We start from the raw sequence: 26,420 nt of genomic DNA, 5'->3' as shown, positions 1-26,420 counted from the left end.
AATCTGAGTTTCTTCTTCGTTTTTTTTGACCTTATTGCTTTGATTCTCTTTATATCTTCAATCCGGAGCAATTTCTATCATCGTTTGAGCTCAAATCAACTATGGGTTCAACACCACTTCGTCCATCTTTTCTTGATGCAACATCGAATAACTTCAATCACCACAACGATGTCGATAGACAATCGGTTATGGATCATTACGATAATCCGTTCTTCCTCCATAGTACTGATCATGCTGGTTTACAACTGGTTACAGATCGATTAACCTCTGGTGCAGATTTCCATTCTTGGAGACGATCGGTGAGGATGGCGTTGAATGTGCGTAACAAATTGGGATTCGTCGATGGTACAATCTCTAAACCTCCTCCCAATCATCGTGATTCTGGATCTTGGTCAAGGTGTAACGATATGGTTGCAACTTGGTTAATGAATTCAGTGAGTAAAAAGATAGGTCAGAGTCTATTGTTCATGTCTACTGCTGAAGGAATCTGGAATAATTTGATGAGTAGATTTAAGCAAGATGATGCACCACGAGTGTTTGAAATCGAACAAAGATTGAGTAGTATCCAACAAGGATCGTTGGATGTTAGTGCTTACTATACTGAATTGATAACTCTGTGGGAAGAGTACAAGAATTACATTGAGTTACCTGTGTGTACTTGTGGTAAATGTGAGTGTAATGCTGCAGTACTTTGGGAAAGATTACAACAAAGAAGTCGGGTTACTAAGTTTTTAATGGGACTAAATGAAGCTTATGAGCAGACTCGAAAACACATTCTGATGTTGAAGCCTATTCCTAGTATTAAAGAAGCATATAACATTGTGGCACAAGATGCGTCAACGTGTTGTTAAACCGATGATCAAGACAGACAATGTTGCTTTTCAGACTTCTGAATCTTATGATGGTAATTCATATCAGGGTGAACAGCCAGAATTTGTTGCTGCTTATAATGCATATCGACCTAAGAGTAATCGACCATTGTGTACTCATTGTGGGAAGTTGGGACACACTCTTCAGACTTGTTTTCAGGTTCATGGTTATCCACCGGGTTACAAGATTCCGGGTCAGGGGAATACTCAAGGTAATAAGGCTTCATACAATCCTCGTGGTCAGACAGATTTCAACTCAAAGCCAGTCTTCAGGCCACAGGCTAATAACATGCCAGAGCAGAGAACAGTTGCCAATGTATTCACAGGACAGCTTCCTGCTAGTGACACAGTTCCTTATTATCCTTCTCCGGCCATGAATGCAGTCAATCTTGATGTCAGTAGGTTGACACAAGAGCAAGCTCAAACACTAATCAGTCAGCTAAGTTCTCATGCTCAAGTTCCTGTTTCAGAGTCTCTAACTCCTCAATTCCCTACTATTACTGAACATGGGATTATGGCTGTTCAATCTTCATCTGGTACAGTTTTCAATATCTCTTCTAATCTTAGATATGAGAATAATAATCTCACATACAATCACCAATGTCTCTCTTCTTTACATACTGCTTTGCCTAATGATGCTTGGATAATTGATAGTGGAGCTACTAGTCATGTTTGTTGTGATTTTTCAAAATTTAAAGAGACTAGTTTAGTATCTGGAATAACAGTAGCATTACCTAATGGCATTAGTCTCCCTATCACTCATACATGCACCATTCATTTATCTGATTCATTGGTTCTTCACAATGCTTTGTTTGTTCCATCATTTCGTTTTAATTTGATTAGTGTGAGTACTCTTTTACGAGATAATAAATGTTTTGCTCACTTTTATCCTACATCATGTTTTTTACAGGAGTGTTCTCGGGGATGGATGATTGGGAGTGCTAATCTTCATCACAATCTCTACATCCTCAATCTTCAATCCCTGAATACACCAGTTGCATCATCTAGTGTCATCAACTTCTGTGGATCCTTGTCAGCTGATGGGAATCTATGGCACCAACGCCTTGGTCATCCCTCAACTGCCAAGTTAGAACTTCTCTCTGATTGTCTTTCTCTTAATAAGTCTGCATTAGCTAGTCCTCATCATTGTTCTGTGTGTCCTTTAGCTAAGCAGAAGCGTCTGTCTTTTCCTTTTAATAATAATGTGTCTTCTAATCCATTTGACTTAGTTCATTTGGACATATGGGGACCTTTTTCAGTAGAGTCTATAGAAGGATATAAGTACTTTCTAACTGTAGTTGATGATTGTACTAGAGTTACATGGGTTTAAATGATGAAATATAAAAGTGATGTGTTACAGATTTTTACAAACTTCATTAAACTTGTTGATACTCAATATCAGATAAGAATAAAAGCTATTAGAAGTGACAATGCTCCTGAACTGAAACTAACTGAATTGATAAAAGAAAATGGCATGATTCACTATTTTTCTTGTGCATATACTCCACAACAAAATTCAGTTGTTGGAAGGAAGCATCAACACTTGTTAAATGTTGCTCGTGCATTGCTTTTTCAGTCTAATGTTCCTATCATATATTGGAGTGATTGTGTTTCGACTGTTGCATTCTTAGTGAATAGGATTCCATCTGTCTTACTTAATAATGTCACACCCTATGAGAAGTTACTGAAAAAGAAACCTACATATGCATCATTGAAAATTTTTGGCTGTCTATGTTATGCAAGTACTTTACAAAAAGATCGTAACAAGTTTACTCTGAGAGCACAACCTTGTGTTTTCTTGGGGTATCCCTCTGGATACAAAGGATACAAAGTCTTAGATCTTGATTCTAATGTCATTTCGATCACTAGGAATGTTGTTTTTCATGAACAAATTTTTCCTTTTCATAATAAAGAAAAATATCAAACTGATTTCTTTTCACATACCATTCTGCCAAATCCTGTTCCATTTATTAGTGAATCATCTCATCCATCATCTGAAACGATTATTCCTGCTGCATCTCATACTCCTGCTGCATCTGCATCTGAAACAATTGTTCCTGCTGCATCTCATACTCCTGATGCATCTGCATCTGAAACAATTGTTCCTGCTGCATCTCATACTCCTGCTGCATCTGCATCTGAAACAATTGTTCCTGCTGCATCTCATACTCCTGCTGCATCTGCATCTAATAATGAAATATCTGAATCGGTTTTACCTGCTGCATCTTTGACTGAGATTTTTAAAACAGCAGTTCCCTCTACAGTAGTAAATGAGACTTATGATAATGATGCATTTGTTCGTGACTTGATTGAAAGTGAAAAAGGAAATGTTGCATCATCATCATCATCATCATTACCTCAGAGGGAGACTAGGTTGCCTAATGAGAATGTTCCTGTTATTTCGAATATTAAATCTGTGTCTTTACCTGTTGAAAGGACTAAGAGGCAGACTAGGGCTCCTAGTTATTTATCTGAGTATCATTGTGCATTAGCACAAATTTCTACTCCATTACCATCTAACCATACTACTCCATATCCTCTATCATCTGTTCTTAGCTATGACCTTTTTAAACCCACTTTTTGTTCTTATATCTTATCTTATTCCCTGGAAATTGAACTGAAAACTTTCAAACAAGCCATAGTTTCTGACAAATGGAAAGGGGCTTTAAATGAGGAGTTACAGGCTATGGAACAGAACAAGACATGGAGTGTTACATCTTTACCTCCTGGAAAAAATGTGGTTGGTTGTAAATGGGTCTTCACGATCAAATACAACTCAGATGGGACTGTAGAGCGTTACAAAGCTCGGCTCGTTGCAAAAGGGTTTACTCAACAGGAAGGGGTTGATTTTAATGAGACTTTTTCGCCTGTTGCTAAACTCACAAGTGTCTAGATGATGTTAGGCTTGGCAGCAAGAGAAGGTTGGGAGTTGAGTCAAATGGATGTATCTAATGCCTTTCTGCATAGTACTTTGGATGAAGAAATTTACATGAGCTTACCTCAAGGCTATACTCCAGGTACTTCAGAACCTTTACCGCCGAATGCTGTGTGTAGATTACACAAGTCCATTTATGGCTTGAAACAGGCGTCTAGACAATGGAATCAACTTTTTACATCTGTGCTTCTAACTAATGGTTTTATATAGTCTCAGTCTGATACTACATTGTTTGTGAAGTTTACGGAGACTAGCTTCATAGCTTTGTTGGTTTATGTGGATGATATAGCTATTGCTAGTAACAATGCTGATGATTTGAAATCTTTGAAGATGGTTTTAGCAAAGGCTTTTAAGATAAAAGATCTAGGTCAGCTGAGGTTCTTTTTAGGCTTGGAGATAGCTAGAACTTCAAAAGGAATATCTGTTTGCCAGAGAAAATACACGTTGGACTTATTAGAAGATGCTGGTCTTCTTGCGTGTAAACCTAGTGTAGTACCTATGGATCCCTATGTCACCTTGAGTAAAGACACAGGAGTTCCATTGGTATCTGCTACGCCATTTAGAGAGCTTATTGGCAGGTTGTTATATTTGACGATAACTAGACCCGACATTGCTTATGCGGTTCACAAGTTAAGTCAGTTTATTCAAGCTCCAACAGATGTTCATTTACAAGCTGCACATAGGATTCTTAAGTATCTGAAAGATAGTCCAGGACAGGGACTTTTCTATTCTGCAACGACTGATTTGTGCATTAATGCTTTTGCTGATGCTGATTGGGGTACATGTCCTGATAGTAGAAGATCAGTCTCTGGGATTTGTGTTTACTTAGGCACTTCGTTGATTTCCTGGAAGTCTAAGAAGCAGCAAGTGGCAAGGAGAAGTAGTACAGAGGCAGAGTACCGAAGTCTAGCTGATGTTACTCGTGAGATTCTATGGATACAACAACTATTGAAAGATTTCAGAGTGACTGTGACTGCAACTGCCAAAGTCTTTTGTGATAACAAGTCTGCTATCTATATTGCTACAAACCCTGTGTTCCATGAAAGAACCAAACACATAGAAATCGACTGTCACACAACGAGAGACCAAATCAAGCTTGGAAACTTGAAGCTGCTACATGTTACAAGTGAGAACCAACTGGCAGATATTCTCACCAAACCGCTGCATACTCGAATCTTTTATTCTTTACTTACTCGAATGTCTTTGTCAAACCTTTTCAATCCTACTGTTTTGGATTCAAAGGTTTGCGGGGGTGTATAACGAGTATTTTACTCTATAGTATAAAATATGTATTAGAGTATAAATACATGACATTGTACACTTTACCAAATTAATGAGAATAAACGATTCTTTGTTTCTGTTATCTTCTTCCTCTTCTTTCACTCTCTCTCTAGAGTTTGTTACAGAGATTGAAGAATCCTGATATTTAGCTACTAGAAATAATAACACTTTCATAGAATTACGTCTCTCACTATAATAACTAAAACGTTTCCATCGTCCCTTAAATCAACTGTAGTTATCGTCTTTACCAACTCCAAAAACAAACTAAATCCAAGTCTAAGAACTTGTCATAAAGCAAATTGTTTTAGATTTAAGGCATAAAGCAAATCAAGACAGAGAAAAATCAAAAAGGAGTATGAGTTTGGAGGAAGTACTTGAGAGATGTGGTAGAGATCTGAGAACACCGGCCAGAGAGATGAGTGTCACGGGAATCGGAGAGCATCGGGGAGATTAGAATCACTGGAATCAGAGACCACAAAGGATGTTAGACGCCTAAATCTGAGAGAACATGAGAGTGCCAGAGAGATGAGAGAGCAACAAAGAAACGTTTCTAGGGTTTTTGTGATCGGTTTGTTTGAGCAAAGCTCAAACCTACGTTTTCTTTATATAAATTATTTTTCCGTCGCAAATCGATAGCAACATTAGGAGGGCATTGCTAGTAGTCTTGGGCATTCAGTTATCCATTCGATTTCGGTTATATCCATTCGGTTAACGATTTTTTCGATTCTAAAGTTTAGTATCCATTCGGTTATTTCAAAAGTACGGTTCGATTTCAGTTTTAAAGTTTAGTATCCATTCGGTTATTTTGATTTAAATATTTTCGGATATTTTGGTTATTTTTGGATTTTTTTGGATATTTTTTGGTTATATTCGAGTGTTTTTACTATTTTATATATATTCTTAAGTTTTTTTTTAATTATTTAGTATAGAAATAACTAATACTTTTGAAAATATATTTATATTTTGGATATTTTTGGTTACCTAAAATATTTACGTTTGTATCTATTCGGTTTTGGTAATAGAATTTAGGGGGTGTATTGAAAGTGGAATTTTAAGAGATTTGTGTAGAGTTTATAATCATTATGTTATTCAAACATGGATTTTAAAAAGTCTCATGAAATTTAGTATTATTGAATTAACGATAATCAATTTGAATGAAAAGAACAACAAAACACCACTAAAAATCATTCAGATTCATATATGGAATCATTTCAAAGTTCATTATCTTCACTACAATCTAATCTATCATTAAATTCCTCGAATTTGTCCGAATATGCATTTTCCTTAGATGCATCAATGATGTCTTTTGTTTCTCTATTACATGGATCAATGTCTATAACATTTTCTATTATAACTATAGGTATTGACCTCCTCCTTCATCTCGGGTTGAGAATTATACTCAAACTTCTCCAACACTTTCTTCATGCATCACCACATCTTCGACTTGTCAGATTATATGGCCTCCTAGATTCATTTTTATAACAGAAAATCGAAGTTCGCAAAACACTTGTAAGTACTTTAGGGTTAAAGAGTAAATTTTGCGAGGGAAGTGCTATTGTTATGTGGTAACTCCTTCGCAAAGCCATTGCAAAGCCAAAAAATTTGAGACATATAAATTTCATGCTCACCGGATATATTTAGTAAATTTTAGCTAAAACAAAAATATATTATATATATATACGTAACTTTCATGGTATTTTTTCTTGGTGTATTGCAATGAAATATATTATAGATTTGTTTCTCGTTAATTGCGGGTGATTTGCGACGCGTTAAGACGAATTTGCGTGGCTCGTCCTTGTCGTAGCAAATATCTTGCAAAGACGTCGCAAATTTGCGAGGGATATTTTACCTCGCAAAGGTTTGTCACAAATTGTGTGTTTTCTTGTAGTATATAAGCAACCACATTGTTTCATCTCTGGTGGAACACAATGATTTTGTGGAGAAATGCATTAACTAATTTATATACCAACTACTAAGATTCTACAATACATAATCTTGTACATCTATCTACCAAGTCACTACATAACATAAGCCTATGTCAAAGGCATAAAGATGTTAAATTTTTCATTACATATGCAACAGTTTTGTTTACTTAATCTACACCACAAGATGAATTGGTCCTCCTGGGGCTGCCTCTATCTGATGTGTATTCTTCTACAAAGTATCATACTTGTTCTTGAATGTTTGCCGTATTTATTTTTCCCCGAATCTCTCTTCAACTTCTTTGTGATGAACTCTTTTCCACTTTGATTCATTCCAACAAAAAATCAGTGACAAAGGAACTTACTAAAATAGTATGTATTTCCACGAATCCGTTTCAATTCTTTAACCGTCAAAGAAAAGGAAAAAAAAAAGTTTGACTATACATACACATACAATCAAATGTTGTGACATACTTTAAAAAAAATTAATTCATGTTTAGTTGTTTACGTTACAACCACAATTCATAATTACAAATTTTTTATTGTCCAACGACCAAAATCAAAATAATAATCAACTATATTGCATTGGTCTAAGACGGCGTTACACAGTAATCAAGTACTAAATTCGAGAATATTGCCGATAGAATAAAATTATTCACTAAAATTCAAACAATCAAATCTTTCATTTTTACTCTTTTCCCTGCATGAATTACCAAATTTCTTAATCCTTTAATCCAAAAGATTAAGTTAACTGTGTCTTCCCAAACCCAAAAATTAGTAATTTACATAAAGAGCTTAAATATTTTTATAATTTACACCAAAGATTTTTTTTTTTTGGCAAAAGATTCCTCTTTTATCTTTTCTTCCTCGCTTTAAAGTTTTACTTTTCTCATTCCTATCATCACCTAACTATTCAAAGTCTCTTCCTTTCCACTTAAAAACCTCAACTTTGATTTCTGTACGAACATTCTGATTCTTCGAATCTCAAAGAAATTTCAAAACTTTTTGATTTTGATGGGTTGTTCAACCTCAAAGCTCGACGATCTTCCAGCGGTGGCGCTTTGTCGTGACCGTTGTAGCTTCCTTGAAGCAGCGATTCATCAACGTTACGCTTTATCAGAAGCTCACGTATCCTACACACAATCCTTAAAAGCAATCTCTCACTCTCTTCACCAATTCATCAATCACCACCACCGTTACAACGATTCCGATTCACCCAAAAAAGCTAAACCCAAGATGGATTCTGGGTCGGGTCATCTCGATTTCGATTCGGATTCTGACTCTGACGACGATGATGATATTGATTCGTTGCATTCATCTCCTCTCCATCATCATCTAGAAGATGATGACTCGAATCCGAAATCGTATTTGCATATGAATTATATGAAGAATAGTTATATGCCTCCTTCTTTGGTTTATGAGCAGAGACCTTCGAGTCCTCAGAGAGTTCATTTCGGTGAATCATCATCATCATCAACCTCTGAGTATAATCCATATCTGAATTCGAACTACGGATCGAAATTGCCTCCGCCGCCACCGTCGCCGCCGAGGGAAAAGGTTTGGGATTTCTTAGACCCTTTTGATACGTATTATACTCCGTATACTCCTAGTCGTGATACGAGAGAGTTAAGAGATGAATTGGGTGTTCCGGATTTAGAGGAAGATGATGTAGTTGTTAAGGAAGTACATGGGAAACAGAAATTTGTAGCTGCAGTTTCTGTGGAAGAGCCGTTAGGTAACTCCGGTGCTAGCACTAGCGGAGGAGGAGGAGGAGGAGGTAAGGCTTCTTTGTATCAGACTAGGCCAAGTGTGTCAGTTGAGAAAGAAGAAATGGAGCATGAGGTTCATATTGTGGAGAAAAAAATTGTTGAGGATAGTGGTGGGGATGAGGTGAGGAAGAGTAAGGCTGCGGTGGCACGTGGTGGTGGCGGTGTCAGACGTGGGGTTCCTGAGGTTGCGAAAGAGATAGAAGCTCAGTTCTTGAGAGCTGCAGAGTCAGGAAATGAGATCGCAGTGATGCTTGAAGTGGGGAAACATCCATATGGTCGCAAAAATGGTAGCTTTCATCATCTCTTATTTCATTATTTTTTTTCCTTATTTGGAGATTGTGTTGCAGAAAGTTTGCTTCTTTGTAGAAATCAGTTGAATATTTATTATGGTTTTGTGTCAATATATGATTCTGTTGCCACTATTGTCAGCTTGTTGTGTTTGAATCATTCTTGATTTTGTAAAAATGGACTGTGTTTGTATTGGAGCAGTTTCTTCGAAGAAGCTATATGAGGGGACCCCATCACCGTCTGTGGTTTCGTCAGCTCAATCATCAACCTCCAAAAAAGCTAAAGCTGAAGCCTCTTCTTCAGTGACTGCTCCTACTTATGCAGACATTGAGGCAGAGCTTGCTTTAAAGTCTCGTAATCTTTCTTCGACATTGCACAAGCTCCACCTTTGGGAGAAGAAGCTTTACGATGAGGTCAAGGTATGTTGATGCATAAACTCTCTCGTTGGATACTGAGATGTGATCTTTTTGTTTGCTCTCTTCTTCTGTTGTTACTTTTTTCCAGTTTGAACTAAAGTTTGTGCATGTAGGCCGAGGAAAAAATGCGTGTAAACCATGAGAAAAAGTTAAGGAAGCTTAAGCGTATGGATGAAAGAGGTGCCGAGAATCAAAAAGTAGATTCAACACGAAAATTAGTTAGAAGTTTGTCCACAAAGATAAGGATTGCGATTCAAGTTGTTGACAAAATATCAGTTACAATTAACAAGATAAGAGACGAAGAGCTATGGCTGCAACTCAATGAATTGATCCAAGGGTAAGCTGGACGAAGTTTAAATGCAATCAGTATATAACTATGATTGGTTTTTACGGTGAGTTCTCATTAGATGCTAACTCCATCTTTCAGGCTTAGCAAAATGTGGAAATCCATGCTTGAGTGCCATAAAAGTCAGTGTGAGGCTATTAAGGAAGCCAGAGGTTTAGGCCCCATTAGAGCAAGCAAAAATTTTGGTGGGGAGCATCTCGAGGTAACAAGGACGCTTGGATATGAACTTATAAATTGGATTGTGGGATTTTCGAGTTGGGTTAGTGCGCAAAAGGGTTTTGTAAGAGAGCTGAATAGTTGGCTTATGAAGTGTCTTTTCTATGAACCTGAGGAAACTCCAGATGGAATCGTTCCTTTTTCTCCTGGTCGTATTGGGGCTCCAATGATTTTCGTGATCTGTAACCAGTGGGAACAAGCTCTAGATAGAATATCAGAAAAGGAAGTTATCGAGGCTATACGCCGTTTCACAACGAGTGTGCTTCATCTTTGGGAACAAGATAGGTTAGCAACCCGGGAGAGGATTATAGGGCATGGTGATCCTAGGAATATGGACCGAGAGGAACAGAGAATACAGAAAGAGATTCAAGAATTGGAAATGAAAATGGTTCTGGTTGGTCCAGGGGAAGATAACATTGTCTACCAAAGCGACACTAGTAACGAGAGTTTACAGGGTAGTCTTCAACGTATATTTGAAGCTATGGAGAGGTTTACAGAGGAATCTCTGAAAGCTTATGTAGATCTCTTACATCGTGCTGAAGAAGAAGAATGCGACTCTCGGGAAACAGATGAAGAAGACTAATGGAAAACCGTGGAGGAAAGTATCGCATAACCAAAAAAACTCATCAGAGTTGTGAGGCTTAAGACAGCTAATTTTGTGCTTGGCCATGGTTGCATGATCAGCCATTACTCAGCTCTGCGTGGTTTATAGACCGGAGTACCGGGCCAGATTTATATATGACTGGTATTTAATGGGAAGTTACACATAATCTTCCCTAGGCACGGGCACTAACTGCTCCCTCCGGAGACATTGGATAAAGAGATGGGTCAAATGCTCGGTTAACGGAAGAAGGTGCTTGCCCTATTGAAGAACTGGATGGTTAGTTACCATGGTTGGATAGAAATGTAAGAGAATTTGCCACACATCATGCAAGTTACTGGTGTAGCTCAAGCTACGATAAATACAAGAGTTCGTTGATCCAAAGGATAACCAAAACACTTGTCTTCTTGGATCGTTGATTACTCAAGCCACTATCTCCACGTCAACCTAATCTAGTGAAGAAATAAACATAACTAGAACCAAAACAAAAATGAAAACTACCTCAAAACCGAACCGAATATACCGATTGCCTTGGAGACACTAGTTTGAGAAATGTCTTTATATGTTAGAACATCAAGAGTTCTATTATCGTTTATTATACGAATTATATTGGCAGAGCGAATAAAGATGACGTTACCCTCTTTGGATTGACTAGCCTGAGTGGCACACCTCGAAGAGTTCATGTACGAGTAGAGATGTTAATGATGGGTTAAAACCCACTGGGTATCCAAAACCCACATAAAATTTAAAGCCCATATATCTACTTTTTCTAGAAAAAAACACAGATTTAAAATGGGCTCGGTGCCCAAATAAATAAAATCCATATGGGTTTACCTCATTGAGTTATGGGTACCCACAGGGTTTTTTTAAGTCCTTTTTCAAGTGAATCAACATTTTGTTGTCAAATTTTTTTTCACATTTTTTTCCCAAACCGCGATTTAACAGTTTAACGCCAAAAAAGACGTTCAACATTTTCCCGACAAAAAAGACATTCAACATTTTCCCGCCAAAAATGACAATCAACATTTTTCCGCCAAAACGCAATTCAACATTTTCGCGCCAAAAACGACATTCAACATTTTTCCGCTAAAACGTAATTCAACATTTTCCCGCCAAAAACGCGATTCAACATTTTCCGCCAAAAATGATTTCACATTTTCCCTCCAAAAACGCAATTTAACATTTTCCCGCCAAAAACGACATTCAACATTTTCCCGCCAAAAAAATTTCACATTTCCCGGTCAAAAACGCAATTTAACATTTTCCCGCCAAAAATGATATTCAACATTTTTCCGCCAAAAACGCAATTTAACATTTTTCCGCCAAAAATGATATTCAACATTTTTCCGCCAAAAACGGCATTCAACATTTCCGACCAAGAAAAAGATTTGATATTTTTCCTGCTAAAAAATGCAATTTAACATTTTCCCGCCAAAAACGCAATTCAACCTTTTTCCCATCAAATATATATGTAATACAGAAAATAAATATAATTTAAAATATATTTATAAGCAAAATATAGATATAACATACATATAATAGTATATTAACAGTTAAACATAAACTTTAAAAAAAAATGATAAAAACTAAGTTGGGTACCCACGGGTAGTCTCGGAACAATCAGGTTTTTTCGGGCTTTACCCACTATATCAAAAACCCATCTGGGTTTTCTTATGAGGTACAGTACGAGGGAGATTTTACATTCTTTTATTTGTCTTTATACTAGGAACTTTCACTTCTAGAGCCAATTGTTTGGTTTTGTTATTTATTTTTTGAATCATTGTTGATTTCACCATTTTTCATCAAAATCATTTTAAATTGTCATTTTTACTAAAAATTTACGGAATTGCCATTTTTAACACTTAGAAATGTATGTATTTAGAATTTTTTGAAACAAAAATATATATTTTATACCAAATACTAAACTCTAAGAACAACTGCAACCGATTAGATTTTTTGCGGTTTGCGTCTCGATTTCATCGATTAGATTCTTCGCGTTTGCCTCTTAATTTCATCGATTAGAATCGAACAAGAACAACACAAACTTCTTCGAAAGGTGTTATATCAATCGTGGAATGCTTGCTGGTCTATTGCTCCTACCAAGCATTTAGACGCCTTGTTAAGGAAGGCATGGACTTTTACGTGATGATAAAGAATTGTCGATTTAGGAGATTATTGATTTGATGCCAAGAACATAATTGTTGAAAAAGAGATTGAAACGTCGTCTTATTAATTTGAGTGCCTTGATAGACATTCTCAATGAATGAACCCTCTTAGAAAGTGAGAATCCATTGCTTTTTCGATTTGCGAAAAACTGTAAGGAAACTGCAAATGTCCCAAGATACAGAGCTCTTGAAGTCACTTTGCACAAGTATGAGGATTATCATGATCCTGAACCTGATGTTGAAGATGATTTTGATGAATATGAAAGTCTCCTTGAAGAAAGTATGAGGATAGAGGACATATAGTACTGCTTAGAGGTTTTGGCATTGATGCAAATGGCAGAGCCTTTTGGGAGGCGCAAGAATCATATGGACGGGGAAAAGGAGATGACGGGCACATAAGGATTTCTAGGAAAAAAATTTGATATTGGATTTTTTTCTGATGACAATTGCAACTGAACTTTTACCTTTGAGGGCGATTCTTTAGTTTGCTTGGAGATATTTTAGAGATGGGGGGGGGGGGGGGGCTTTTGTTTAGTTGCAAATGAACTTTTACCTTTGCTATGTGATTTTAGTACCTCCTTTGCATTCATGAATTATTAGGAAATAAAGTTACTGAAAAATAAATAGCTGTTGTATTATTAGGGAAATTACATATTCAACAATTTATTTATAACAAGAGTATAAATTATGGGGGCTTTTGTTTTGGGTACTTTTTAGCCCAAATATTAGAGAAAGAAAAATTTTCAATCGGCTTACGAAAATGGGTACTTATTTGTATATAGATGAACTATTTTGCCCTTGTATCTTCTTTTTCTTTTTCGTTCCCCAACTTCTTCTCTTCTTCTCTTCTTCGTCGTTTTTCTTCTTTTATTTTTTTTCAGAAATTTTAAATGACTTTTAATCACGGAATCTAAACCCTTATGTGATAGTATATTGGGAACCTAAACAACAAACATCACGGATTTATGAGTGAATTTTTGGTTTTGGTTTTGTGTATACATGCATGTATTTTTTTAAAGGCAACTCTAAATTAACTTAAAAAATCTCAATTCTTTTGTGAATATTATCTAATTGATGTGGAAAATTGTCAAATCAAAAATCAGATAACGCGATAGAATCGTTAAAGAATTATTTGATCCCGAGCTTCCTTGCCGAGATCTTTCTTCCTCGACCACTAAATTCCAACTCAAACGATGCAGATGGCTCCTCCTCCTCCTCTAGATATGCCTTCCTCTCAAACCACAAATTTTTGATTTAGATGGAGTTTGCAAATTGAAATTTTGATGTACTTGGTAGGTTGAGAAGGATAAAATCGATAATTCAAAGGAAAATAAAGTACCAAATCTTATAAACACTTTAGCAAATGCCGCATCAAACAATGAACAAGTTTTTTTTTTGTGTTTTTTTTTCAGAATTAATCCATAAATTTTGAGTTACTAAGTAAAAATAGTATGAATTAATCTACATATACATTTTTGCAGCCATTTTGTGAAATAAATCCTGAAGTTGGGATTTATTTACAATGGCTGCCACTAGATTTTAATTATTTGATTTTTTCTTAATTAATGGTTAGATATTTTTTGTGGCAATTAACTGTGTAACAAACTAAAAGGATTCACTATATCTCATATGTCAAGCGAAACACAATAAATTATATGACAATCTCATATGTCAAGCAAAACACAATAAATTATATTCTCCTTATCTCACCTACAATATTCACTATATCTTAAAACAACCAAAAATTTTAAACTATTTGAATTATTTGTATTAAATTTTGGCAATAAATTAAAACAAACATTGTGAAACAAACCAAAATACATTTTTGATCCCGTAAAATGAGGAAATCCAATTATATGTGCACCTAAAAACATTCTTTATCTTGGTTTGAATATTCCATGGAATTCAAAGTCCATAACTTTTTCAGCATAAAATAACAATCACAACCAATTCCACAACTAATATTTAAATTTATAAAAATATTAAAATATCATGAGACAAAAAATATAACGGGACGGGTTTGGATTGATATGAAATATAGCATGACAGGTTTAAATTGATATAACACAGGTTAAATATTTATTTTATTATTTTATCATCACCAACTTTTTTAGTTACAACATTAATATAAAATTTATAACATTAATATAAAACAAAAACCGTAAAATTTAATATTATTATATATAAATAAAATATTTGTTCCGTGGTATACTACGGGTTAAATCCTAGTTATTATTAAAAATGTAAGAGTATGGACGGAAAATAAAATTAAAGCATGTCAAACAAGTTACTTGATAACCTTTAGCCTTTTACCCAAAAAAAAAAATTACTTTTATTTTGTAATAGAGTAATACACAAAAAATTATCAACCATATATAATATGCTTCAAACAGAATAAATGAAAATAATTAACATAAGAAGAACTAACTACCATGAAACTTATGACATGAAAAATTATATTCCAAAATAGATAAGAGTTGATCCACACGTGATGAAAAAAAAAAAAACTAGGATAACCATTTAGTCAAACTATGTAGAAATTACATTGTTTTGGGAACTTAATGTTTTTTGTTTTTTTTTCCAGCAACTGCTTACTTTACTAGAATGAATTTGAGTGATCCTTATAGAAGATTTTATACAAGGAACTTTGGAACAAAGAAATGAGATACAAATTGGACATTGTCAGGAAAGGGTTATTTAGCTAATCGATATACTGCCTTGTTACAAGCTCTTGGTATCCACCTAAAATCAGCGTCAATAAATTTCCTTTGCCAAACATTGATCTCGCGAACCAAATTATGAACCCCAAAAATTCCCTGTTTCCCCAAATTATGAGTGTGGGCACTAGATTGTTGCCCCCTTCAAAAATAATTTCTGCTGACCATGAGTAAATTATTATTTATTTTCCTTTTGTTATGCGAGAAAAATGTATACCCTCCTCCATATTAGTCGACTTCTTCATATATGTAGATTTAATCTTACAATTTTATTATCTAGAATCTTTTTTTGTCTGGATATAATGTGGTTTAAGATATTAAACGAACAATATTTTTTTTATTTTTTATTTAAATATGTGATCTATACGTGAGAACAATTTTTTTTTTTATATAGGTCAATATAGAATGATATGTTATAACATTTTATTTATCTGATAGAATACAAAAGAGAACGTGATTCTATGCTATTTTATGCTATCTAAATTTTGAATAATAAAGTTTAATCTTGACTCTAAAAAATGTTTTTTAAGAAAAAATTATAACATTACCTAATATCATTTTGTAAGAATAAGATTTTTTTTTTTTTTTCATTCTTTTACATTTATAAGATTACCTTATTTGTTAAATATTGGATAGCCAAAACATTTATTCATATTCAACTTTTTACCACATTACAATTGACTTTCAAAGTCTTACTTTCAATTCTACACATATTCATAAACATCTCAAATAGGCAAAAACATTTTTAACAAAGATATATATCTACATCTCAACTCGAATTTTTTTTCTTTCTAGTAAATGAATATTTGGTTAAAATGTATTCAAGATATGAAAAAACATAAAACCTAACGTAAATTTAAGTGAAAAAAATAAAAATCTCTAAATTAACAAAAAAATTGCAGTCGAAAGCTTTAAAAAAACAAAGAAGCGCGTAACATGGATGATCATTTAGTAGAAAAATAAGAACTTAAAAACCCTTGAGTGACAAAAAAGAAAGGTCTTTCAATTTTGGCACGAGAATAATTAATTGTCATAATATCACTCTTTGTCTTGACAACAAAGAGACACTTAAACCTCGGAGTCAAACGTCACAAAAGACCAAACAAGGAATCAAATATACAATAAGGAATACATTTGACACTCTTCTTTTGCCCGCTGAAGAATCTGATGGGTTGTTGTTACTCACTATCTTCAACAGTAGATCCTGTTCAAGACCACACGACCGATGCTTCTTCCGAACCTAGAAACGGCGGAGGAGAAGATCCACCATTGACAAAATTCTCTTTTTCCGCTCTCAAGACGGCCACAAATCATTTTAGTCCCGAAAACATCGTTTCAGATCAAACCTCCGATGTTGTCTTTAAAGGACGTTTGCAAAACGGTGGTTTCGTCGCTATCAAGAGATTTAATAACATGGCTTGGTCTGATCCTAAACTATTTTTGGTACGTAGCTTTTGTTTTGTCTGAAAATGCTTATCATTTTTGTGGCGGTTATTGATCTTATTTGATGGGGTTTTATAGGAAGAGGCACAAAGAGTAGGGAAGTTAAGACACAAGAGACTCGTAAATTTGATTGGATATTGCTGTGATGGAGATAAAAGGTTTCTTGTTGCAGATTTCATGGCTAATGATACTCTTGCGAAGCGTTTATTCCAGCGTATGATTCATTCTCTTCATACCTTATTTTATTTTCACATTTTAGGGTTTGTGGATTTGATGATATAGAGGTTGTTTCGTTGTTGGGTTATATGACATGATGTGTGCATGGTTCATATCAATGTATATGCTTGTAGTCGTAGAAACCCGATTGAATCAGAACTTGCTAGCATTTTTTGTTTTGTATCACAGGGAAATATCAAACCATGGATTGGTCTATTAGGTTAAGAGTCGCCTATTTTGTAGCTGAAGCATTGGATTATTGCAACACTGCAGGCTTTGCATCATACAATAACTTAAGCGCTTACAAGGTTTTGTTTGATGAGGTATAGAAGAGGAATCCTTTTCATCTATATGCCTTCTCGTGTGGTCTCTAAAATGTCATAATTGTTTTAATGGATGTGGAAGGATGGTGATGCATGTCTTTCTTGTTTCGGCTTGATGAAGGAGATTAATAATGATCAAATTACAACAGGTAATTAATTAGCGTTTCTCTCTTCAGATTTATTATAAGAATTAATGTGATGTTTATTTTATCATTGTAGGAAGTGTGAACCCTGAAAATGTGATATACCGATTTGGTACTGTCCTTGTGAATCTTCTAAGTGGAAAGCAAATTCCTCCAAGCCACGTAAATGATTATGCTCAAGTTGTCTCTTTGCTTTTTTAGGGTTTTGGATCAACAGTTCATCTTGACTTTGTAATTGTAATCATAAGGCTTATCTAGCATTGTCATTTTCTTGCAAGACAAGCCAATTAATTCTTATATATGTTTCTAGGCTCCTGAGATGATACATCGAAAGAATGTGTTTAAGTTGATGGATCCATACCTGAAGGGGAAGTTCTCCATAGATGAAGCTAACGTAGTTTATAAACTCGCCTCTCAATGTTTGAAGTACGAGGGTCAAGAGAGTCCCAACACAAAAGAGATTGTTGCAACGCTTGAAACCTTGCAAACTAGAACAGAAGTAAGGAGCTCATTGCATCCATAATTGAATTCTTGATCTTTTATCTCGCATTTATGTTGGAGTCGATCTTCTTGCTTGTAGGCTCCATCATATGAAGTTGTTGAAATGACAAACCAAGAGAAGGATGCATCATCGTCAAGTAATCTTTCGCCACTAGGAGAGGCTTGTTTGAGAATGGACCTCGCATCGATTCATTCAATCTTGGTCTTGGCAGGATATGATGATGACAAGGATATCATCGAGGTAACCAAACTATCATCAAGTTAAACTTGTACAACTAGTTTGGGATCAAAGATCTTACTTTACTTTAATCTTTTCATGAGCTAAGTTATCTTTCGAAGAATGGATACAAGAGGTGAAAGAACTTCAAGATGTTCGAAGAAACGGTGATCGAGCCTTCGTAGAGCAAGACTTCAAAACCGCTATTGCCTGTTATTCTCAGGTAGTTAACATTCTCCGCCTTATCATGCATATTAGTAGAATCTCTATTTTTAACTTTGTTTTTGTTTTTTGTCCACAGTTCGTTGAAGAGAGGTCATTGGTATACCCAAGTGTTTACGCAAGGCGTAGTCTAAGCTATCTATTCTGCGATGAGCCAGAAAAGGCCCTCCTCGATGGGATGCATGCACAGGGAGTGTTTCCTGATTGGCCAACCGCCTTCTACTTGCAGTCTGTGGCATTAGCCAAACTCGACATGAACACTGATTCTGCTGATACTTTGAAAGAAGCAGCTCTTCTTGAAGTAAAGAAATAGTAACAATGAGAAAGAGTCTTTCATATTTCATTTTCTATTTCTTTTAGGATAAAAAGTGGCATTTATTCTTGACATTTTTTTTTTTGTTTCTGATTGAGGAGTCTTGTGTAAATTTTGAACTAAGAATTTAAAGAATTTGAAACTTTTTTTTTTGCTGGTGTGAATCTCCCTTTTGCCAAGACCAGTTTTGAGATAGGGTTTATGTATATAGAGAAATAAAGTCTTCTTGCATTTAATTTACTTTATTTTTGTGTGGAAAGATCCAATGTTTGGCTATGGAGATTGCTCAGAGATTACTCTGCTTAATCTATAACAAAGGTTAAATGTATCATGAAACTGATTAGAGACAAAGACAATGTTAGCGACCCTCTTGTCAAGAATCATTATAAGTCAAGTACAAGATGTGTCAAAGTTTGTCACACATTTTAGTCATTTTACGTTTTGCGGGATATCTCCATACTCACACGTCTTGTGGTTGTTGAGAAAAAAAGGAGACAAGATATATCCAAGGTTGGGATATGGAGGTTGTATTACATGCATATAAATTTGAGAGCTATTATTGTAATCTTCTCCAACCATGCACTCACAGCTCATTGTACTCCATAAAAAAACTGATTTAGCTCAGACACATAAGAGACAATGTCTTAATTGTCACTCGTGCAAAAAATAAAATAAGGAACTTGATCTTAATGAAGTGTTGAGCTGTGATGATGGTTAGAGAGAGACATAGAACTGATATAACGGAGATCTTGATCCATTAGTTTTATATTACATGAGATGCCTCTTGTCACCTAGTAAAAGGTGTATCGCACAAACATCTAATTAATGATATGAATTATTTAAGCACCAAAAGATTCCTCTTGTTCTCTCTTCCTTTGTGGTGTATATATATGTAAGGCCGGGGAGGCAATGAGAAGGCAGAACAAACATCTTAACTCTCTCAAGAACAAATAACAAAACAAAGCAAAAAATGGCAGTCTCCTTCCACGTTCGATCTAACAGCTTCCCCTCAAGATCTCACCCACAAGCTGCTCATGTGGATGAGCAGTTGGCCCGTTTGAGATCTTCCGAGCAAGCCTCATCATCTTCCAGCTCTTCTATCTGCCAAAGGCTTGACAACCTTCAAGAACTACATGAGTCTCTTGACAAGCTTATCAGCCGACCTGTCACACAACAGGCTCTTTCTCAAGAGCATAACAAGAAAGCCGTTGAACAGCTTCTTGATGGATCCCTCAGGATCTTGGATTTGTGCAACATTTCCAAGGATGCTTTGTCAGAGATGAAAGAGGGTCTCATGGAGATCCAATCAATTCTAAGAAGAAAGCGTGGTGATCTATCGGAAGAAGTCAAGAAATACTTAACCTCAAGAAAATCTCTTAAGAAGTCATTCCAGAAAGTACAAAAGTCTTTGAAGGTTACACAAGCTGAAGACAACAACGATGACACTTTGGCTGTCTTTGGAGAAGCAGAAGCTATTACACTTTCTCTGTTTGATTCTCTCCTTAGCTACATGTCTGGATCAAAGACTTGTAGTAAATGGTCAGTCGTCTCAAAGCTAATGAACAAGAAGAAAGTTACATGTGAAGCGCAAGAAAACGAATTCACGAAGGTTGATTCCGAATTTCAATCCGAAAAGACCTTGAAGATGGATGATGTTCAGAACCTAGAGTCATGCATTCAAGATCTTGAAGATGGACTTGAATCACTTTCAAAGTCATTGATTAAATACAGAGTCTCATTTCTTAACATCTTAGGCCACTAATGCCTACAAATTTTGTAGAGTAAGATAATGTAAAAAGGATCATCAAAATAACAAAGACATTTTTTCTTATATGACTTTGTTCTTGTTATATCTCTTCCCATCTCATATCAAGCAACCAAATCATCTCAATCTTGTTATAAAATTCATAGAGTATTCTAATGGTGAAACCTTTTTTTAACGGCCCGAAGACATAGAACATGTGCTTGCTTAATATATCATGTGACAACTCTGAATCTCTACACGTTTGTTCAAAATTTTAAAATGACCAAAAAAGTTTTACATAGTTTCTATCTCATGATCTATTAAGGATGTGTTCACATGCCGTGATCTACGGATACGGATCTTGCCGCTAATTCATCAATATCACAGTTGTCACAATATGCTTAATCATATGATGCAAGCGTGTGCGGTACTGGAAACAGGTTATATAGCTCACACGGAGAGACTAATAAACTATTCAGAAAAAAATGAGGGAGGGGACCAAGCCAACCTGTAATTGATAGAAACTATTGAGAGTGCTCGTGCGGTAAGACATTTTTAAAGATTATAAAACTTGCCATTATGGCCCTTATGGGTACCTGACTCTTTGATCAGCTTTGTCTTTGCACTGTCCAATGGCATTTTCTACTCGAAACTTCGAAAAATATTATTTGATTCCTTTGAAGATAGGCCTGAGATTTACACGAGTGACATTCATTGCCTTCAATAGAAGACAAGCCAGCTTTGAAAATAGTGTTGGAGGGAGACACTTAGCTAATTATTATTATTGGAGATCTTTGTTAAGGGTTCATTAGTTTAACTGCCAAGATTCTTCCTGCCGCTCTTGCCTTGTGTACTGACCAAATCTTTCAAAAATATTGGTCGTTATAATCTTTCAAAAAGTTGCACAATCTTTCGACACTTGAAATTCACATTTTAACTTTGGAAAATTCATGTTTATTTCTTGAAACTCAACACGATTTGTTCACATGCCATTAACTACGGATCTTACCGCTCGCTCCACCAAACCACTATTATTATTATGACAGTTGATTTTAAATACAGTTTCTTGATTATTACTCATTAACCCTAATGCGATGCAAGCGTGTCATATCATGGCATATTACATTTAAAAAAAAAAAAAAAACTTCTTCTATTACAACAGACCACGTAACATGGCAAAAACTACGTAAAGAATAAAAATTTAACAAATTTGGTTTATTGATGTTTTCATGTAACTTTCTACAAACTGTTCTTTATCAAAAGCTTTCTACAAAAATTGTTTTTAAAATTTTGCCTTACTATTTATTTGCTGTTCCATTTTTATGTTTACATTTTAGTCTTTGATTAAGCATTATCTAAATTGTTTTTTGTGTACTCTAGAAAATTCATAGGACAGATATAAGGGTGAGTTTCAATAGCAGACAAGCCAGCTATGTCGATAAGTAGCCGCTCGTGCATTAAGTAAATAGAGAATTGAGCTGTGAGGATAGTTGGAGAGAGACAGAGAACTGATATGGCGGAGATCTTGATTCCAATTGTTTAACCACCCTCAGAGATTCCTCTTGCCTCTCTTTCTTGATGGTGTATATATGTATTGACCGGAGAGGTATTGAGAAGGCAGAACAAACATCTTTATCTCTCTCAACATAATCTTCTTGATCAATAACAAAGAGTCTAATATCAATAAAAATGGCTGTCTCCTTCCACGTTCGATCTCACAGTTACCCCTCGATACCTCACCCACAAGCCGCTCATGTTGATGAGCAGTTGGCCAGATTAAGATCTTCTGAGGAAACCTCAACATCTTCAAGCTCTTCTATCTGTCAAAGACTTGACAACCTTCAAGAACTACATGAGTCTCTTGACAAGCTTATTCGCCTACCCGTTACACAACAGGCTCTCGGTCAAGAGAAGAACAAGAAAGACGTTGAGCAACTTCTTGATGGATCTCTCAAGATATTGGATGTGTGCAACATATCCAAGGATGCTTTGTCGCAGATGAAAGAAGGTCTCATGGAGATCCAATCTATTCTAAGAAGAAAGCGCGGAGATCTATCAGGAGAGGTGAAGAAATACTTAGCCTCAAGAAAGTCCTTCAAGAAGACATTCCAGAAAGTACAAAAGTCCCTCAAGGCTGCACAAGCAGAAGACAACAAGGACAAATCTTTGGCTGTGTTTGGAGAAGCAGAAGCTGTTACAATTGCTATGTTTGATTCTCTCTTTAGCTACATGTCTGGATCAAAGACTTGTAGCAAATGGTCAGTCGTCTCAAAGCTAATGAACAAGAAGAAAATTACATGTGAAGCACAAGAAAACGAATTCACCAAGGTTGACTCCGAGTTCCAATCCGAGAAGACTTTGAAAATGGAGGACGTTCAGATCCTAGAGTCATGCATTCAAGATTTCGAAGATGGACTAGAATCATTATCTAAGTCTTTGATCAAATACAGAGTTTCAATTCTTAACAGCTTTGGCCATTAAAAGCCTACAATTTTGTACAGAAAAGAAAAGCTAATAGAAACAAATTCAAGTCTCAGTTCCAAACATCTTATTTCTTTTATCATTAACTCTTTAGTCATCATATAACAAATTATTCATTCTAGAAACAAGAAATCAGAAAATTCTTTTAATTCCAAAATATTACAGTTTTAACTTCATGGTAACACAAATTACGTTAATAACTTCAATCCACCTAATTGACGCTGTCTCGAATCATTATTGGTGAAGTTTTTTGCATTTCACACGTTCTTTGCAATATAACTCTGTTCTTGTCTCTATGGTGGGAAACATTTGATGTGATTATATTCTAGAAACCATATTTAAGAGATAAAACTATAAAGTCTCCGTGAGGTTTCACATGTCAAAAATCGACGAATAAGGATCTTGTCTGTCTAATATTCATTCAGAAAGCTTTCTTAAATTGCCATGTTTAAAAATTACCTATGTGGCTTTACTTTAAGCACGAGTGACTTTATAACAATGTCTCATATTTGTGAAAGTCTGTTTTCAAGAATATAATACAGACAAGATCCTTATTCATTGGTTTTGACATGTGAAAATCACACGGTGTACTTATTTTTTCTGTTGAATCATTTCCATTGTCTCCCACAATTTAGACATGAACAGAGCTATTATTGCTGAAAACGTGTGGATTCAGAGATGCTTGTAGTATTATAATGAGGAATCTTGGCGCTGTAATATGGTTGATTTAAGTTAACAACTTTAATTACTTATTACCGCACGAAGATTAAACTGTAATTTTTTGGGAGAATTCAGATGTCAATGGTAGAAGTCTTGATTAGGTGACGTCTTGTTTTTTTGGATTCAGGACTGATAATAGAATCAACTTAAGAAACGCAAAATTATATGAGAAATCTTAATGTATTAACTGTTTCTGTCATATAAATCTGTACAAAATTTGGAGCCATTAGTGGCCTAAGATGTTAAGAAATGAGACTCTGCATTTAATCAATGACTTTGAAAGTGATTCAAGTCCATCTTCAAGATATTGAATGCATGACACTAGGTTCTGAACATCCTCCATCTTCAAGGTCTTCTCGGATTGGAAATCAGAGTCAACCTTGGTGAATTCTTTTGCTTGCATCTCACTTGAAACCTTTTTCTTGTTCCTTAGCGACCATCTGTCACAAGTCTTTGATCCAGACACGAAGCAGAACAGAGAATCAAAAAGAGGCATTGTAACAGTTTCTGCTTCTACAAACATAGCAAAAGATTCGACGTTGCACTGTTGGTCTTGTTTGAGTTTCAAACTCCTAACGACTTTTTGGAATGACTTCTTGAGGGATCTTCTTATGGCTAAGTATTTCTTGACCTCTCAAATGGGCTTTATGACCATGAGCTAGCTAGACCAGTCCAAATTATAATGGTCACGCCCAAATTCAAAGCGGCTATTATGGGCTAAAAGCCCATTTTAGCCCGCAAACAAATAGGCGAACCCATCTGGACATGGTCGTCCAATAAACCTTAAAAATTAGGGTTACTAATTTTAGAGGAATTTTTTTTCCTTATTTCTTTAAAAATTAGGGTTTATACTGACATTTTCATTACAAAAAATATTTTACTGTTTTGGCGAAAAATGTAATTTTCTAATATGCATAAAAATGCAATTCTTTGATTTTGTACGAAAATATAATTTTGCGGTTTTGACGGAAAATAAAAAAATCATATTATTTGGGTTTCATGGGTTGTCCAATTAGTCATGATCTATTTGGGGTTGGTCTTATTTGGACACATGTTCTATTTGGACTTATATCATCATAGTCCTATTTGGTTTGGTCTCATTTGGACATTGCCCATTTGGACTTGGACTTCCCAATTGATATCCCTGTCTCAAGATATATCTCCACGCTTTCTTCTTAGAATGGATTGTACTTCCATGAGACCCTCTTTCATCTGCGAGAACGCATCCTTGGAAATGTTGCACAAATCCAAGATCTTCATAGATCCATCAAGAAGTTGTTCAACAGCTTTCCTGTTATATGTTCTTGAGCTAGAGCATGTTGTGTGAAGAGTAGGTAAATAAGCTTGTCAAGAGCTTCATGTAGATCCTGAAGGTTGTCAAGTCTTTGGAAGATAAGAAAGCTTGAAGATGTTGAGGCTTCCTCAGAAGATCTCAAACGAGACAACTGCTCATCGACATGAGAAGGTTGTGGGTGAGGTCTAGATGGGAAACTTTTAGAACGAACGAAGGATGTAGCCAATTTCCGTTTTTCTTTTGTTATTTATTAAAGCGAAGATGTTGAGAGTCATGCTAAAGATGTTTGTTCTGCCTTCTCATTGCCTCTGAGGTCAATATTTATAAGCAATTCACATTTCATGTGAACTCTTAAGAACATACAATGTGCCAAAGAACAAGGCATATACAATGCTGATTCAAGAATGTGATTCTCAAGTATTAATCACGTTGAAAATGTAAGAAGAAAAATGATGTTACTCTCTCTCTCTTTAATCTTCCTTTCAATTACTGATAGATCCACTCATCCACATGAGCTTGCCATATGATCTCATACGCTTGCATTGTGCTTTTATTAATCAAGAGAATATATATTAAAACAACTATATATGTCTGATAATGGTGGTTTAACTGGTTTCTGGTGGAGTAAGATGAATATCCATAGTCCGTAGATAAAGGCATGTGAACATATCATGTGGAGTTCAGAGATAGAGGTTAATTAAACATGAATATGCCAAAACAAGAAAAAAATATTGTTCCACCATCTAAGATTAATATGTGAAATAAGGGAGGCAAAGAGAAATATGTGGGGGGAGTGACTTCAAGTGTGGTTTGCAAGATAAAAGATGGTGTATAGTATCTTTTTGTGTTTTGATTTAAGAAAAGTTTTGTATTCTATGTATAAACGTTTATTTTTCTTTGAATATAATTTAACATTATTTTTTAAAAAAGAAGATTAATCTGTGAATTTACAAGGGTCAAAATATGTTTGAAGTTCTGCAAAATTCTCCTACAACGCCTCTGAGATCTCTCTTTATTAAGCCTTGCATTTCCTTTTTGTTTCACTAGATATATGTATCTCATGAAGGACTCTGCTTCATTATTTTCATATTTACCTCCTAGTTCGACAATGAATTACACATTTAAACAAAAAAAGAAATCTCCTACATCTTTAAAGGATTGATTTCTTTAATAGGAAAGAATCAACAAGAGAAGTAATATCGAAAAATCTTGATTTAATTGAGTTTTTAGGATTCTTTTAACATTTAATTACATTATCTACTGTTCCAAACAAAATAT

General features: G+C 35.2%; 4 protein-coding genes, 1 long non-coding RNA gene and 2 pseudogenes across 7 annotated transcripts; 5 read left to right on the top strand and 2 right to left on the bottom strand.

Annotated features, from left to right (window-relative positions):
- Positions 1-99: 99 nt before the first annotated feature.
- AT2G17115 lies at positions 100-5,046 on the top strand (annotated as a pseudogene; the record flags this gene model as incomplete). The annotated part of the gene is made up of 1 exon: positions 100-5,046.
- Positions 5,047-7,891: 2,845 nt separating this feature from the next.
- On the top strand, positions 7,892-11,284 carry AT2G17110 (DNA-directed RNA polymerase subunit beta, putative (DUF630 and DUF632)). The gene is made up of 4 exons (NM_127265.3): positions 7,892-9,063; positions 9,266-9,483; positions 9,594-9,817; positions 9,908-11,284. Exons 1-4 carry the CDS (start codon positions 8,022-8,024, stop codon positions 10,623-10,625), a joined length of 2,202 nt encoding a protein of 733 aa, NP_565405.2. The 5' UTR covers positions 7,892-8,021; the 3' UTR covers positions 10,626-11,284.
- A 1,685-nt stretch (positions 11,285-12,969) lies between these two features.
- Positions 12,970-13,322, bottom strand: AT2G06815. The gene has a single exon (NR_140173.1). It is a non-coding gene; the product is annotated as an other RNA (long non-coding RNA).
- Positions 13,323-16,676: 3,354 nt separating this feature from the next.
- Positions 16,677-19,072, top strand: SSP (kinase with tetratricopeptide repeat domain-containing protein). The gene is made up of 9 exons (NM_127264.2): positions 16,677-16,968; positions 17,047-17,182; positions 17,374-17,507; positions 17,590-17,656; positions 17,727-17,812; positions 17,961-18,149; positions 18,231-18,392; positions 18,478-18,591; positions 18,670-19,072. Exons 1-9 carry the CDS (start codon positions 16,693-16,695, stop codon positions 18,901-18,903), a joined length of 1,398 nt encoding a protein of 465 aa, NP_179301.1. The 5' UTR covers positions 16,677-16,692; the 3' UTR covers positions 18,904-19,072.
- A 746-nt stretch (positions 19,073-19,818) lies between these two features.
- Positions 19,819-20,808, top strand: AT2G17080 (hypothetical protein (DUF241)). The gene has a single exon (NM_127263.2). It carries the CDS (start codon positions 19,874-19,876, stop codon positions 20,663-20,665), a length of 792 nt encoding a protein of 263 aa, NP_179300.1. The 5' UTR covers positions 19,819-19,873; the 3' UTR covers positions 20,666-20,808.
- Positions 20,809-22,051: 1,243 nt separating this feature from the next.
- Positions 22,052-23,185, top strand: AT2G17070 (hypothetical protein (DUF241)). Its single transcript, NM_127262.2, has one exon. The coding sequence runs from the start codon at positions 22,337-22,339 to the stop codon at positions 23,126-23,128; it is 792 nt and encodes a 263-aa protein (NP_179299.1). The 5' UTR covers positions 22,052-22,336; the 3' UTR covers positions 23,129-23,185.
- An 889-nt stretch (positions 23,186-24,074) lies between these two features.
- AT2G17064 lies at positions 24,075-25,368 on the bottom strand (annotated as a pseudogene). Its single transcript has 2 exons — positions 24,995-25,368; positions 24,075-24,482 (listed from the first exon to the last, which is right to left on the bottom strand).
- Between the last annotated feature and the right edge of the window lie 1,052 nt (positions 25,369-26,420).

This window comes from Arabidopsis thaliana, chromosome 2, assembly GCF_000001735.4.
Source record: "Arabidopsis thaliana chromosome 2, partial sequence".
NCBI classification, from domain to species: Eukaryota; Viridiplantae; Streptophyta; class Magnoliopsida; order Brassicales; family Brassicaceae; genus Arabidopsis; species Arabidopsis thaliana.
The sequence above is the reverse complement of the archived record's forward strand: the minus strand, read 5'-3'. Positions and strand labels throughout refer to the sequence as shown.